The 17,422-nt window shown below is 39.9% G+C and overlaps 1 protein-coding gene across 2 annotated transcripts in view; it reads left to right on the forward strand.

The window, feature by feature from the left end:
- csnk2a2b (casein kinase 2, alpha prime polypeptide b) overlaps positions 1–17,422 on the forward strand; it is a 65,104-nt gene that overhangs the window by 31,898 nt on the left and 15,784 nt on the right. The window contains exons 3-6 of one of the 2 annotated variants that reach the window (XM_060838234.1): positions 11,796–11,897; positions 14,412–14,462; positions 14,616–14,675; positions 15,735–15,818. In XM_060838234.1, the coding sequence (XP_060694217.1) occupies positions 11,796–11,897; positions 14,412–14,462; positions 14,616–14,675; positions 15,735–15,818 (297 nt within the window). The remainder of the gene's footprint in view (positions 1–11,795; positions 11,898–14,411; positions 14,463–14,615; positions 14,676–15,734; positions 15,819–17,422) is intronic. The other variant, XM_060838235.1, reaches the window with a different exon arrangement.

A 17,422-nucleotide genomic window follows, 5' to 3' on the forward strand; every position in this document is an offset into this window, starting at 1 on the left:
CCAGATGTTTTGCTTCTAAAAGTGCTAAATAATTTTCTGAAAAGAGAAAGCCAGGCAGTTTATTTTGCTTGAATTAAAATCTCACATTTACAAATAAGATACATTAGCTACTTGTGTTTTGGGGTGTTTTATTTAATCACAATGTGCTTTATCAATGTTATGGACATTATAAAACAATTTCTGACAGTCTACCATGAGATGTTGGGGCAAATGATCAAACCCTGACCAGGGAGGTTATGTTGGGGAGTATCTTAGAGAAGTTTAGAAAGGAAATTACTGAGCTAGATCTTGGTAGCAGTTAAGTCAGAGGTACTAAAGGATATTTTTGATTATGGGGCTAGAAGCAATTGCAGAGATGAAGACCAAAATAGTAAAGGGATTTGAGTTTAAAGAGGTCAGATGTTTAAAACTGAGGCTGTGCTGAACTGGGAGCCAATTTAGGCAAGGAAGCTAATGAGTTGTTTGGACTTGTCGCAAGTTAGGACTCCGACAGCAGAGTTTTTGGATGATGTCAAGTTTATATATGGTAGTGTGCTAGAGTACTTTGGAATAGTCAAGTCTAAAGACAGCAGAAGGGTGGGTGAGAATTTTTGCAGCACGCATGCTAAATAAGGGCTGAAGATGGCGAGTGCTGCAGAGATGGAAATATTTGGCCTCTGATCTCAAAGTGTGCATACAGCTACAATTACTTGCGTTCTCCGAGTCAATACTTAAGCAAAGATCTTAGACTGGCCAGTATCGTAGCTAAATGTCACATCACACTAAATGACTCTACGTTACTGATGAGCAATAGCTCAGTTGCTAGCAAGGTACCAAATTTACAATTTTAGTACTGTATGGATTTCCATATAATTTACTTCTCTAGAAATCTTGCTTCATGTGAATCTTTATTTTTAAACAGAAGCATGCAATAGAATGGAGTGAAAAAGCCCAACTCGGAATGGCAAAAGGCCACTTTTAAACTATGATGTAGAGCTGCTGGTCTTATACTGGAGTGGATAAAGTCATATGACAACAGGTCATAGTCCAACAGGTTTATTTGAAATCTCAAACTTTCGGAATGTAGCACCTTCGTCAGGTGAACTGAGAGAAGCACACAGACACAAAATTTATAGATAGATCAAAAGATCATACAATGATATGAGTGGAGTGTCAAATAATAAGTCTCTACACGTGATCAAAAGTGTCACAGTGTGAACAGCTGAATAACAAGCAAAGGGTTACTTATAGTCTGAAATGAGACAGAGAGGTCATTACAAAAAAATTAAAATTAAGGTGCTGGAGGTAAACCAAATGACTGGAATAACATAGGTATAAGAGTTGCATGCTGAGAGTCTAACCAAAGTAGAAAATAATGCCAAATCATACAAACTAAGATAGAGAGATCATAACAATTTATGAAGGTGATGGTGTCAAAACAGGACAGTAAGGAAGATTTTACAGATATAGAACAGTGTAGTGGGGTCACACGTAGCATGACATGCATCCAAGGTCACAGTTAAGACGGTCTTCATGCTTATAGAACTTAGCTATCAGTTTCTGCTTGGCAATTCTGTATTATGCATCTCAAAGGCTGCTTACCTGAAGATCATAGTGCTTGACAGTTGAAGTGTTCCCTGACTGGAAGGGAATATTCCTAGCTGGCGATTGTTGCATGGTGTCCATGCATTCATTGTCATAAGGTCTGCATGGTCTCACTGGTATATCATGCCTTGGGGAATCCTTGCGTGCAGCGTATGAGACAACATTGGCCGAGTTGAATACATATCTGCTGTGTACATGTTGGGTGGTGTTCTCGCACATGATGATAGTATTCAAGTCGATGATCTGATGTGTCTTGCAAGGTTGTGAGATGTTGTGGTCGATGTTGTCCTGAAGGTTGAGTAGTTTGCTGCGAATAATGGTCTGCTTAAGGTTTGGCGGTTGTTTGAAGGTGTGAAGTGGAGGCACAGGGATGACCTTGGTGAGATGTTCATCGTCATCGATGACATGGTGAAGGCTGTGAAGAACATGGCGTAGTTTCTCCACTCCGGGAAAGCATTGGAAAATGAATGGTACTCCATGAATTGTTGCCTTCTGAGGAGTACATTAAAGTTTTTTATTGTGGCATGTCAAAAATGGTGATCAATAAGTTGAGCATTGTTTCCCATTCTTTTAGGCTGCTCATGATGTGCCAACCTATTTAGTTTATTCTGTTGTTTGGTTCTATGTATAGCACACATTCTAACCATTTTGATCCTCACTTGTCTTGATATCAAGCCATTCTGTTCAAACGTACAAAATTATTAAAGGCTTGACAGAGTAGATGCAAGAAGGATATTTTGCCTGGCTGGGATCATGACCCAGGGGTCACAGTCTCAGAATCAGGGGCAGGTCATTTGTGACTGAGGTGAGGAATTTCTTGGTGAATTCCTTGTCCCAGAGGGCTGTGAAGACTCAGCCATTGAGTATAATCAAGACTAAGATCAAAATATTTCTACATCATTGAAAACATTGAGTATGGGGATTTTACTGAAAACTCATGTTGGATTAGGCCTCATAGAATAGTGGACGGGGCCTAAAGGGCTGAAAGGTCTACTTCTATTTCTTACATTTCTGGTTGACTTTGAGCATTGCAATTTTAATTTGATTATTTCTCATCCACTCTCAATAGTTACCTTTTTATAGGTTACTCTCCAGGGTGTTGCATCATTTGTAAGTCATGTTAAGATGACTTTTATATCTGGCTATTTTCCAACAAACATGCAAAATGCTTTGTAAAGCCATTTTGGCATAAAGGCTTTCTTGCTAAATTTATGTTTAGCTGAAGGATTCCTTGAGTTGTCATAGTGGTAAGTAACTTTTCTATTATTTACTTTCTCTTTGCCTTTTGTGATGAGATAGTATTTCCCTTCCTCTGACTCTTCATTATTTAAAAGAGCTACCAGTTTTAGTGCCCATTAAACGTGTTCTGTTGTCTACCATTTTGCACAGTGGTCAAGACTGTGGTTACATTGGAATTTATCAATATCACTTCCTTCAAACTCCTTTGGTGTTTACAAATATAGTCTTACCATATGACAAAATGTTTATCTCATGACTTAATTAATATTATTATAAACGTGGAATCAGTTCACCAATGCAGCCATATTATTGATACTGAGCAACGCATACCGGGGAGAGTTGAAATCCATTATATACCAAAATGCTCATTATTGCAAGAGTGAAGATTTAAGTGGCACGCTTCTTTTGCTTACATGCTGACTGTGGGCCAGTAGTCCAGAAAGAGCTTGCAATTGCATGGATCCTCCAGTGACATGTTACTGGCATCTGGTGACAGGTGAGAAAATCAAATTATTGTTCATGCTTGTACATCATTATTCTAGGTGAGTGGTAAGTAGCTAACATATGAATGAACACGAAACACTTCTTCATTTCAGCCTGCTCTACCATTAAACAAGATCATGGCTGATCTGATTTTAATCTTCACTCTATATTCCTGTATTCTCCTGATATAATTCCATTTTTTTGGTAATCAAGAGCCTATCTATTTCTTACATAAAAATATTTGAAGACCTTGCATCCATTGCCTTTTAGGGATGGGAATTCTAAGCACTGAATGATCTGAGTGAAAAATAAGTCCTCACCTGTTTTAAACGAACAGCCCCTTAGTTTAAAACTGTAACCCCTTGTCCTAGACTCCCACAAGTGAAAACCTTTTGCAACATTAATCTTGTCAAGTCCCCTCAAGGTTGTGTTTATTTCAATTAAGTTGTCTCTTGACTCTTCTAAATCCTTGTAGATACAGTTCCAGCCTGTCATGCCTTCCTTGATTACTTGCTGTATCACCATGCTAACCTCCTTTACTTCATGCACCAATCCACCTAGATCTCTCTGCAGAGCTCTGCAACCTCCCTCCATTTAGATGATATGCTTTTTAAAAATGTTTTCTACCAAAATGGACAACTTCACACTTTGACATTTTGCTCCATTTGCCAGATCTTTGCTCACTCACTTAACCTACCTATATTCTTTTGTAGGCTTGTTATATCCTCTTCACAACTCACTCTCTGGCCTTATTTGTGACATCAGCAAATTTAGCTGCTATTCTTTCAACCAGACCATTGATATAAGCTGTAAAGAGTTGAGATCTGTGGGATCGTGTTCAAATAATGACCAAATCAGTGAGTGGCAAAAATAGCCTCCTTTATTCAGCAACCGCAAGTAGCACAAGTACAAGGTGGTAATAAAATCCCGAAAACAGTAGTTACAATAGCCTATTACACACAGTCCTTGCATATAATTAAAATTCCATTACAATGGTGTTACCTTTTATCTATAGTACACAAAGGATGGAAGGGCTTCTGCCCTGGGAGACAGGAGATTGGTTAAAATGTGCTAAATTCTGGCAGCTACTTCTGATGGTATTAAGTCTGCCTTCATTATTAAGAAGTGTTATTCCTTTTGTCTTTTAAGTTAGTTAATGTTAGTAAAATAAAAATTAGGCCTACATGCTCTAAATAAGTTAGAAATTGTACCTGTGCTTAATGAAAGTAAAGGATATTAAATTGATTACTGCAGCTGGGTTGTGAGATTTGTTTACTATTTGGCTGTGTAAGGTTCATCCATGCTATTTTATGGAAGCGCTGTTTTGTCATTTATTTTCTTGAAGGGATAACTGCCCAGTTAAAAGGTATTCTACAAGTACATACTGACTGAAGAAGCTGTTTGGTGTTCTGTAATCTATTCAGGGCAAAGAGATGGTTGGTCAGGTCTGATTAATATTATAATGTTTTGTTGCAACCTAATGGGGATGGTGTGGGTTACGATATTGACATCTCTTCAGAAGTAACGAGGGCTGATAAGGTGTGAAAATGCAGTCATGGGTTTGAAAGTGTTGTCTATTTTATGATAGTGAATTTTACTATAGAGCCACAGTTTTACGAGTGAATGAAAACTGTGTTATTAGTAGGAAGTTGTGAATGAAATAGGAATGCAGTATTCACTTGAGTGGGTTAGTAAAGGAGTTATCAATGAATAAGCATAAACTGGGTTAGCCAAGTGACCTAGAATACAATGTCTCTCAGATCCCAACACTGACCTTTGTGATGTGCTACTCATGACTCTTGCAAGATTGAAATTGACCTATTTATTGCTGCTCTGATTCATGTTAAGCAACCAATCTTCTTTTTTGTTGTAGTTCTGTTCGCCGAGCTGGGAATTTGTGTTGCAGACATTTCGTCTCCTGTCTAGGTGACATCCTCAGTGCTTGGGAGCCTCCTGTGAAGCGCTTCTGTGATATTTCCTCCGGCATTTATAGTGATTTGTACCTGCCGCTTCCAGTTGTCAGTTCCAGCTGTCCGCTGCAGTGGCCGGTATATTGGGTCCAGGTCGATGTGCTTATTGATTGAATCTGTGGATGAGTGCCATGCCTCTAGGAATTCCCTGGCTGTTCTCTGTTTGGCTTGTCCTATAATAGTAGTGTTGGCCCAGTCGAACTCATGTTGCTTGTCATCTGCGTGTGTGGCTACTAAGGATAGCTGGTCATGTCATTTCGTGGCTAGTTGGTGTTCTTGGATGCGGACAGTTAGCTGTCTTCCTGTTTGTCCTATGTAGTATTTTGTGCAGCCCTTGCATGGGATTTTGTATACTACGTTGGTTTTGCTCATGCTGGGTATCGGGTCCTTTGTCCTGGTGAGTTGTTGTCTGAGAGTGGCTGTTGGTTTGTGTGCTGTTATGAGTCCAAGTGGTCGCAGCAGTCTGGCTGTCAGTTCAGAAATGTTTTGATGTATGGTAGTGTGGCTAGTCCTTTGGATTGTGGCATGTCCTCATTCCGTTGCCCCACACGCAGATGACAAACAACATGAATTCGACTGGGACAACACTACTATTATAGGACAAGCCAAACAGAGAACAGCCAGGGAATTCCTAGAGGCATGGCACTCATCCACAGATTCAATCAATAAGCACATCGACCTGGACCCAATATACTGACCACTGCAGTGGACAGCTGGAACTGACAACCGGAAGCAGCAGATACAAATCACTATAAAAGCCGGAGGAAACATCATAGAAGCGCTTCACAGGAGGCTCCCAAGCACTGAGGATGTCACCTAGACAGGGGACGAAACGTCTGCAACACAAATTCCCAGCTCAGCGAACAAAACCGCAACAATGAGCACCCAAGCTGCAAATCTTCTCCCAAACTTTGAATCTTCGTTTTGCCACTATGTTACATCCAAAGCCACGAGCTTTTATCCAGTAACCTTAGATGTGGCATCTTATCAAATGCCTTCTTGGAATATCCGTACAATATATCTACTGCTACCCCTTTATCCACAGCAAAGGTTACATTTTCAAAGAACTCTAATAAATTAGTTAAGCGTGATTTCCTTTGACAAGACCATGTTGGTTCTGTCTGATTTTCCTTGAACTTATCCAAGTACCCCTGTTATAACATCTTTAATAATTTTAACAGATTTTAAGTGAACTGGCCTGTAGTTTTCTGCTATTTGCTCCCTCCCTTTTTGAATTCAGAAGTTATATTAACTATTCCAATCAAAAGGATCATTCCCCAAAAGTTAAAACCAGTGCATCAACATCGGTGGGCGGCATGGTGGCACAGTGGTTAGCACTGTTGCCTCACAGCGCCAGAGACCCGGGTTCAATTCCCGCCTCAGGCGACTGACTGTGTGGAGTTTGCACATTCTCCCCGTGTCTGCGTGGGTTTCCTCCGGGTGCTCCGGTTTCCTCCCACACTCCAAAAATGTGCAGGTTATGTGAATTGGCCACGCTAAATTGCCCGTAGTGTTAGGTGCAGGGGTAAATGTAGGGGAATGGGTCTGGGTAGGTGCGCTTCGGCGGGTCAGTGTGGACTTGTTGGGCCGAAGGGCCTGTTTCCACACTGTAAGTAATCTAATCTAATCTTCCTGGTAAGATCCTAGGATGAAATCCATTAGCACCCAGTGACTTATCAACTTATAGTTCAACAACTTTCTCCGTAATACTATTTGTAGTTTTCTTGACTTCCTCTCTCCCTTTCAATTCTTGATTTATAGCCATTTCCGAGATGTTATTTGTATCGTCTCTAGTGAAGACTGATACAAAGCTAGCTTGTAACTAATGGCTGTCAAGAAATTGTGCTTGAAATGCTCTAGCTTGTGGGAAGAGATGGTTGCTGACTTGATCTGGGAACTGAGATGCAGCTGTTCAGATTAACTAAACCAGTGTTCCAAAGAAATCCTTAATCTGGGATGTAACAGCCTTGGGATGAGCAACTACAGGAGAAAAACTGCATGAAAATACTTGCGGAGTTAAAGCCATCTGCATTGAAATGGGAGATCTTTTATAATTGTTTCCAGATAAATCATTATCCATTAAATCCTTTTGATCTCAGTTCAATGCAAAATAACTTGTAATAATTGTTAACTATGTTAATCAAATATTGCGATATTACTTTTGGTTTCAAGACCTTTTAACAGAAATTTCAAATCTGAGGTAAATTATAAACGTGATGGGGTAGTTGTGCCCCTACGTTTGAGTGAAGGCACCTGGGTTCAAGTTCCACTATTTCGAAGGTGCATCATAACATCTCTGAACAGCTGAAAATATCTGAAATGTGTCCTGTATAATACTTAATTTCCTTTTAGTATCTGATGCCTGTTGGCAAGATTGCAGAGTTGTCAACATACATGACTGCGTTAAAGTCATAGAATTGTACATCATGGAAACAGACCCTTTGGTCCAACTCGTCCATGCTGATCAGATATCCTAACCTAATCTAGTCCCATTTGCCAGCACTTGGCCGATGTCCTTCTAAACCCTTCTTATTCATATACCCAGCCAGTTACCTTTTAAATGTAATTGTACCAGCCTTCACCATTTCCTCTGGCAGCTCATTCCAGACACGCACCGCCCTCTGTGTGAAAAAGTTGCCCCTTAGATCCCTTTTTAAACTTTCCCTTCTCACTCCAGACCTAGAGGGCATACGTTTAGACTCTCCCACCCCAGGGAAAAGACCTTGTCTATTTCCCTATCCATTTCCCTTATGAATTTATAAACCTCCTAAGGTCATCCCTCAGCCTCCAATGCTTCAGGGAAAACAGTCCCAGCCTATTCAGCCTCTCCTTGTAGTTCAAATCCTCCAACCCTGGCATAATCCTTGTAAATCTTTTCTGAACCACTTCAGGTTTCACGACATCCTTCTGGTAGGTAGGAGACCAGAATTGCACACGGTATTCCAAAAATGGCCTAACGAATGTCCTGAACAGCTGCAGCATGACCTCCCAACTCCTGTACTAATGCTTTGACCAATAAAGGAAAGCATACCAAATGCCATGTTCACCATCCTATCTACCTGTAACTCCACTTTCAAGGAGCTATAGCACGGCACATTAAGGTATCTTTGTTCAGCAACACTCCCCAAGAACATACCATTAAATGTATAAATGCTGCTGTGATTTGTCTTTCCCAAATGCAGCACCTCTCATTTATCAAAATTAAACGCCCATCTGAGGTAACCTTCGTTGTCCACTACACCTCCAATTTTGATGTCAATTGCAAACTTACTAACTATACCTCCCATGTTTGCATCCAACTCGATCCTTGTGGCACACTACTGGTCACAGGCCTCCGGTCTGAAAAGCAACCCTCTCCACCACCCTCTGTTTTCTACCTTCGAGTAGGTTCTGTATACAAATGGCTAGTTCTCCACATATTCTATGAGATCTAACATTGTTAACCAGTCTACCACGAGGAACCTTGTCGAACGCCTTACGGAAGTCTGTATAGATCACATCCACCGCTCTTCCCTCATCAATCCTCTTCGTTATTTCAAAATCCTCGATCAAGTTCATGAGACATAATTTCCCATACACACAGCCATATTGACTAGCCCTAATCATTCTTTGGCTTACCAAATACATGTAAATCCTGTCCCTCAGAATTCTCTCCAACAACTGACATTGCGCTCACTGATCTATAGTTCCCTGGCTTTTTCTTATCACCTTTCTTAAATAGTGGGACCATGTTAGCCAACCTCACCTGTGACTATCGATGATATAAATATCTCAGCCAAGGGTCCAGCAATCACTTCCCTAGATTCCCATAAAGTTCTAGGGTACACCTGATCAGGTCCTGGGGATTTATCCACTTTTATGCTTTTTAAGATCTCCAGCACCTCCACTTCTGTAATAGGGATATTTTTCAAGATGTCACCAGCCATTTCCCCACATGCTTGTGTCTTCCATGTTCTCCTTCACAGTAAACACTGATGCAAAATACTTGTTTAATTTCTATCCCATCTCCTGTGGTTCCACACATATGCTGTCTTGCTGATCTTTGAGGGACCCTATCTCTCCCTAGTTATCCTTTTGTCCTTAATATATTTATAAAATCCCTTTGGATTCTCCTTTACCCTATTTCCCAAAGCTATCTCATGCCCACTTTTGCCCTCCTGATTTCCCTTGCATGTACTCCTGCCTTTATACTCATCTGAGGATTCACTTGATCTCTGGTGTCTATACCTGACATTTGCTTCCTTTCTCTTAACCAAAACCTTAATTTCTCTTGTCATCCTGCATTCCCTACACCTACCAGCCTTGCCTTTCACTGTAACAGGAGTATACTGTCTCTGGACACTCATCTCATTTTTGAAGGCTTCCCATTTTCCAGCTGTCCTTTCTTATCCGCAAACATCTGCCCCCAACCAACTTTTCAAACTTCTTACCTAATGCTGTAAAAATTGGCCTTCCTGCAATTGAGAACTTTAACTTTTCAATTTGGTCTATCCTTTTCCATCACTATTTTAAAACTAGTAGATTTATGGTCACTGGCCTCAAAGTGCTCCCCCACTGACACCTCAGTCACCTGCCCTGCTTTATTTCCCAAAAGTAGGTCAAGTTTTGCACCTTCTCTAATAGGTATATCCATACACCAAATCAGAAAATTTTCTAGTATGCACTTAAATTCGTCTCTATCTAAACTCTTAACGCTAAGGCAGTCCCAGTCTATGTTTGAAAAGTTAAAATCCTGTGAGCTTGTTCAAAAGTCTTGGATGTTTTAGTTTGCAGCAACAAGTCCACTCTTGTAATGAGATTCATATGGTGAAGGTACCTATTCATGGACTATTTAACAGACTACTTGGTTTAGATATTGGACACAATATGACTGGTTTTCTGAAGCTAGTTGCTGTGGGAATTGGCCCATTTCGAAAGTGTTCTGCTGTCTCTCTTAGAATATACTTGTTTGGGTAAGTGGTGGTTAATGAATGGAACATGAAAGGCTGCTTGAATATTCTTTGCTGAGCTAATGGATGGTTTTGAGAAATGTATTTGTTGCTCACCTTAGTTTAATGCTAGCAGTTCTGTGGATATAAACACGCCATCTTTCTGGTTTTCCTATTGCCACATACAGAAACATTTAAAACATTTTGTATGCTTTGCTAAAGGCATCAGGATCTAGCAGTTCCTCTGGGGATGGATGTAGACTAAACTGGTGTATTGTAACCGAAGCATTTTCGAGAATGAATCCTTAATAATGTGAATTAGTGGTGGTATTCTTTCATCCGGGTAATACAAAGAATTAATTATCATCTAAATCTTTTGTTCAGACATCAAGCATTGTAGCATTTCTGTTTGCATACGTTCACAGGACATTGGCACTACAACCCAACCAAATAACTACCAAATTCTAGTTGGCTGTGAAATTAATGATCCATACTAGCTGCTAGCTTGGTTAATCTGTGCAGTGTTAGAAATGGTATTCACCTGACTTGGACACAGTAGAGCTGTGTTGCACTGTGCATCAGTCCCATTTGATTCAAGTGTTAATTTTAACAGGATCAGATTTTTGGGTAGGTGCAAAACAAAATGAAAAGGCTAATGGAATATTAGCTTTTAACAAAGAAGCATGTAAATTTGATGCTAAAGTTTCCAGCTTAAACCATGGCTGGAGTATTAGTTCTGAGCACTGCACTTTAGGAAGGGTAAATCTATTTTGGAGAGTGTAACACAGATTCACCAGAATGTAACCAGGACTCTAGGACTTTTGCATTAATAGAAATGTGGACAGTTTAGAAATGTTTTGACTGAGCTTTTCAACGATTTTGAAATCAACTTCGGCAAATGATTTATCACTCATAATCTTATTGAATGATACAACATGCTCCAAAGGTTGGATGGCCTATGTTACTTTTGAGGATTGTGATACATATTTTCACAATGACAAACTGGAACATGCCTGACTTTTTGCTACTTTTCAGAGATTAAGTTGAAAGTTTTTAAGTTTTGTACACTCACTACTTTATCTTTATTGGCACTATTAGTGGCAACTTAGGGCAAATTTAAGTTTAATGATCACTAAGCTATTCAAAAAACAAATTCATCTGGAAGTGACAATCATGATTTTAGTTCAATATAGAAGTAGTTTTGTGTTAATTTTGAATTGTGTGCTCTGTGGCTTTTTTGGTCTTTTTTAAATAAATGAAGTCCTCTTTGAGCAGCATAGCTTGCTTGACTTGTAACATGGCTGGATCAGAACATTCTGTTGTACCACATGGCAGCCTGGTACACAGCACAGTGGCATCTTTTTTCATAGGTTTATGCAATGGTGTGTGGCAACAGAGCTTGAGAAACCGAGTTGAGGAATGTGACAACATCGCTCATTTACTCTCTAAACCAGCTTTAGAACTAAAGTATGCACTTATCAATTTTTCTTTGTGCTAAGATGTCAGCAAATCTGTTAAGCATCCTACCTTGTTTGAGTTCATCCAGTGCTCTCGTTAAAATTCATTTTAAACCTGTACATTAATTTTGCAGCCTGTTAAAAAGAAGAAAATAAAGCGGGAAATCAAAATATTAGAGAACCTCCGTGGAGGCCCTAACATCATCAAGCTGCTAGATGTTGTAAAGGACCCTGTGGTGAGTAACTGCTGTAGCTTGATCCAGATGTTGATTTCAGCCTGAAACCTAATTGAAAGGTTGCATGCTTAGTTTGGTCAGCTTGGCTCCGTTGGTGCAACTTATAATTCCCTAACTCATTGCAATTTGAAGCCCCATTAAGTCATAGAGATGTACAGCATGGAAACAGACCCTTTTGGACCAACCTGTCCATGCCGACCAGATATCCCAATCTAGTCTAAGCATCATATTCAAAGTTATCCCCAATGCAGTACAGAGACAACGTTGTATTGTCCTTTGGGAAATGAAGACCCCGTTTTAGTTTGGATTAAAACAAAAGATCTCATGATAATTAAAGAAAGTTGTACCTTTGCTCGCTGAGCTGGTAGGTTTGTTTTCAGACATTTTGTCACCATGCTAGGTAACTTCATTAGTGAGCCTCTGGTGAAGCGCTGTCCAATGTACAGTTTGTTACAGTCCTTGCATGGTATTTTGTAAATGACATTTGTTTTGCTGGTTGTTGATATCCTTACAAACGAAGAAGGACATCACTTTGACTGGGACATCACATCCATCCTAGGACAGGCTAAACACAGATGTGCATGGGAGTTCCTAGAGGCCAGGCATGCAAACCAGAACTCTATCAATAAACACATCGATTTGGACCCCATTTACCAACTTCTGAGAAAAGGAACAGCAAATGATATCACTCACCTTCACAGACCAAGACACAGAAATAAAAAGCAGGACAGAACACCAGCACTTCACTGGAGGCTCACTGATTATGTTACTTAGCATGGTGACAAAACATCTGTAAACAAACCTGCCAGCTCAGTGAGCTAACTTACAACCTGAATCTCAACCTGAGCTACAAATCTTCTCAAAAATCACAGTTAAAGCAGATTGGCTTTGTTCTCATATTTTTCTTCACTTTACATCACCAAAAGCAGATTGGCTATTCATTTAATTGCTGCTTGTGGGATCTTAATGAGTGTAAAATGTAGGCTTGCATAAAGATATTTCATAAAGTAATTCACTTTGACAGGGTAAGGCAGCATAACTTAATGTCTTTGATTTGAAAATTCCACTGATCCAATCCTACCTGCACCCATATTTTTCTGACCCAGCCCCATATCCATTACTGACTGCTCCAGGGACCAATCTTTCTACCACTTGTTTTCTGATTTGTGTTTTGGGAATAAGAATTTTGCTGCATATTGTTCGTGGCCTATTCAAATTTTTTGGTTTGTGTTGTACAGAGGGTAGCTGGTTCAATGTGGAATGGGAATGCACATTGCTCCTGACATGTTCCTCCCTGGGCATTTTTAATGCAACTCTCACATGGAGTTGTATGGCATTTGCAGTAATTGCAAAACTGGTCTGCTACATTAGCTGACAAGCAGTATTTGACTGAGGAATATAGGAGTGGGATATGATTTTTCAGAAAGCTGAACTCTCTTTAAAAGAGATTAGGCTTGAAAAACACAACTTGCATATATGGAATGAATTAGACACTATGCACAGGCAATACTTGTCTTTTTTCATTCCTGCCCCATTTGCTGTCTTCATTCATGCCGTTGTTTCATCTTTAAAACAAAAATAATGAACTGGCTAAATTTCTGTGACCCAAATCAAAGCACCTAATGACCACATGTTGGCAATCACGTAGTTCACCTACATTGTAGTGAGATTTAATCATGATTTATGTTTCATTGATTACAGAACCAAACTTTCAACGCTGTGTCTAGTATACTTCCATGACCTAAGATTTTTATCTTAACTTTTTGTTCTATTCCAGAGTATTACTAAACCAGAATTTCTGTGTACATCCTTAAAAACAATTATTCCAGGTCATTCTTAGCCACAGGTTGGGCATCTGAAGAGTTACTATATTAAACAAAATCCATTCATCAATACAGGAGAAAGGAAGAGTTAACCTGAGCTGTGCTAGTTAAAGCAAAGTGCTGTAATGCAAATGTTGGAGATCAGAACTAAAACGGAGAATGCTGGAGGAACTAAGCAGTTCTGGCAGCATCTGGAGGGAGAGAAATATTTGAATCCAACATGACTGCTCTTTGAGCAAACAAGAATCCTTTTGGGCTTGAGATGTTAACTCTCCACAGATACTACCAGTCTTGAGTTTCTCCAGCACTGTGTTTTTATTTATCTTGGTTGGCTACTGTTGTCATCTAGCAGTAAATTTGAGAACAGTATTGTGTTGTCAGGAGCTTGGGTGAAGGATTGCTGCACCACCTCTTCACTGAGATGGTACTTACATAATCCATCAAAAAACTCATCGTGCCGATGCCTTGTCAAGTGTGCAACCTTGTACAATTAAAAATTAATGTGATGTCTACTGTGGAAATGCATTTTCAACCACTGTGTCTTGCAATAGTTCATCTTGGCCACAGATGCAATGTGTACTGTTGGCTGAAACATTTCTTGTTGATTTATTTGTGGTAGAGTTTCTTAAAGAGTTTCTGGCATGTTGCCTTTGTGTTGTACCTCATGTCATGATCCTGTTTTTTTCCACAGTCAAGGACTCCAGCTCTTGTTTTCGAGCACATTGATAACACTGACTTCAAGGTGAGCTTGTAGGTGCATTTGCATCTTATCGATTTCATTAAGATTACTGTTTAGTCCAGTAACAAACTGACAATGTTTTTACTCACTTATGCTAAATTTCCTTCCCCCTCCCTACCCAATATCATATCCCCCATCTTCTCTCTCTTTGTCTAGCAACTGTATCAGATTTTGACAGATTATGACATACGGTTCTACATGTATGAAATATTAAAGGTGAGTTGAAAGCTAACTGATCATATAAAGTGAGTAGTAATAGTGTTAGTTTATTTGTTTTGGTAACCTTTGGGGTTATCTCCACCGTGTCAGTGCCCTGTCCACCATCAGTAATTGATGTGGGTCCTAAACTTCTCCCAATATCGATGTTTACTTCACTTGATATCCAATGAGTGATTGACATTAAGTTGATGGGAAGCCACTCACTTCAGGATCAAGCAATTTATGCTTTATATGGTGATCTGGATGAATGGGTCTTATGAGACTGCTGTATAGAGAGCTAGCGTGGAATTTGGGCTGAATTGCTGCTTTCTGTGCTGAAATGACTTATAATCCATTAAATGACATCAAATGACTCTTCACTGCCCTCTGCTGTCATGATTTGGAGGTGCCGGTGTTGGACTGGGGTGTGCAAAGTTTAAAAATCTCTCAACACTAGGTTAGAGTCTAACAGGTTTATTTGGAAGCACAAATAAACATGTTGGATTATAACCTGGTGTTGTGATTATTTAACCCTGCTGTCATCGTATGCTGGTGCTTTAGTGGTTATTTTCTCACTATTGAAAGCTGTACGCTGGTCTCCACACTGGACAAAATGTTTAGAAACTGAAGTGTTGCTCAACAAATGTTAAATCTATCATTTCATTCTTGTAAGCAGTGCTGACTTAAAAGCAAGGATAAACTGGAAGAGGTCAATTCTGATTTTTTTGGGGGGATTTAATCTTAAAGTCTTTTTGTCTAAGCCTGAAGGGAATATGAATACATTTGAAAAGAAAGGTACAATGATTAGTAGTAGGACTTCCCAGAATGAGCCATCCATGTAGAATGTCCTCATCTACATTTAATATGATAATTTGGAAGCTAGTTTCTTTAGGAAGGAGGATGTCCTGATATTAACCATTCCAAGTTACTGTGTTTCAAAGTACTGGAGGTTATTTTAAGGTATGGAGGATGTTTCTCACTTTGACTTGATAGCAGAGTAAGTGGGACAAAAGCTGTGGAATGTAATTGGGAAATTATGCAAAAATAATAACAAGTTTAAAACTCTTCTCCCCACAGGCCTTGGATTACTGCCATAGTATGGGCATTATGCATAGGGATGTGAAACCACATAATGTGATGATCGACCATGCCCAGAGGAAGGTATGGGCTGACTGCAGGTTTGACTGTTCTATAGTGGGGGAGTGTCATTGTGAGCAGCAAAATGTGTGCGAACATTTGGTGTTAACTGAAATGTGTTCTCTGACTCACTTTCTCCACAGTGTTGTAGCATCAGGCTGCTACTTGAAGGTTACATTGAGCTTCTGATGAGATGTTGTCAATTAAATTGAAATTTAACTTGAGTTTACAGAAATCTACTGTTTCTAGTTTTCTGGTGGTAAACCAAGAGGGCTGCTGCAGCAGGGAGCTGATCAGATGGCTGACAAATGGAGTCTGTAGCAAGTTATGTAACCCGGTTACTAGTCATTTAAGATCAGTTTCCCAGCTCCCTCTTTGAGTAGTTTTGTTTAGATTATTTGCTTTCTACTGAAGGGCGGCATGTATTTTCTCTTTGGAACTTGTTGCTGACCACACCAGTGAATTGGTAGGTCCAGCTCATTCTAATCTCCACCTTGTGAAACTGAAGTGAGAAATCGGTTTTCTTGGCTTTCATTTTCTGCTTTCTCCTTGATTCAGCGTTCTACTGTGTCCCATATATATCAATATCATTTTAAAGCATGTTTAGTTCTATCTAATTGACGTTTCAGATTGATAACCTTATTCTCGTGAAGAATACTTGTGGGAAACAATTTTGGAGAAGATTTGTAGTTCAGTTTGTGGATCCGGTTGTAAGTTTGCACACTGAGCTGGTAGATTTGTTCTCAGATGTTGCATCACCATGCTAGGTAACATTATCAGTGAGCCTCCAATAAAGCGCTGGTGTTCTGTCCCGCTTGCTATTTGTGTGTCTTGGTCTGTTGCGGTGTTTGACATCACTTCCAGTTCTTTTTCTGAGAGGTTGATAAATGGGGTACAAATCAATATATTTGTTAATGGAGTTCTGGTTGAATGCCAGGCCTCTAGGAATTCCTGTGTGTGTGTCTCTCTTTAGCCTGTCCCAGGATAGATGTATTGTCCTAGTGGAACTCGTGTCCCTCTTCAGCTGTGTACGGATACTAGTGATAGTTGGACAAGTCTTTTGGTGGCTAGTTGGTGCTCATGTCTCCTAATGGCTAGTTTCCTGTCGGTTTGTCCAATGTTGTGTTTATCGCAGTCTTTGCAGGGTATTTTGTAAATGACGTCTGTTCTGCTGGTTGTTGGGTTTTTTTAAGATTAGATTACGTAGAGTGTGGAAATAGGCCCTTTGGCCCACAAGACCCTCCAAAGAGCAACCCACCCAGACCTAACACTACGGGCAATTTAGCATGGCCAATTCACCTAACCTGCACATCTTTAGACTGTGGGAGGAAACTGGAGCACCTGGAGAAGTCTGGGGTCTTTTAAATACATCAGGAGCTGTTTCAGTGTGTTGGTAGGTTTTGTGGGCTACCATAATGCCTGGGGCCCGAGTATCTCCCAGACGTTTTTGTTTGGCAGGGTGTCTAGAGTCTCTGGGCGTGTTGTATGTCTTGTTTAGGTATATTGTGTAAGAATTGGCAGACTACGTTTATCAGGTACCTGTTGTTCCTGAATACGTTGTTACAGGTGTTCTTGCTCTGCTTCCCCTAGCCCCTAGGTGCTGTTGTATTGTCTTGTTTAGATAATGT

The sequence above is a fragment of the Hemiscyllium ocellatum genome, chromosome 17 (assembly GCF_020745735.1).
Source record: "Hemiscyllium ocellatum isolate sHemOce1 chromosome 17, sHemOce1.pat.X.cur, whole genome shotgun sequence".
NCBI lineage: Eukaryota > Metazoa > Chordata > Chondrichthyes > Orectolobiformes > Hemiscylliidae > Hemiscyllium > Hemiscyllium ocellatum.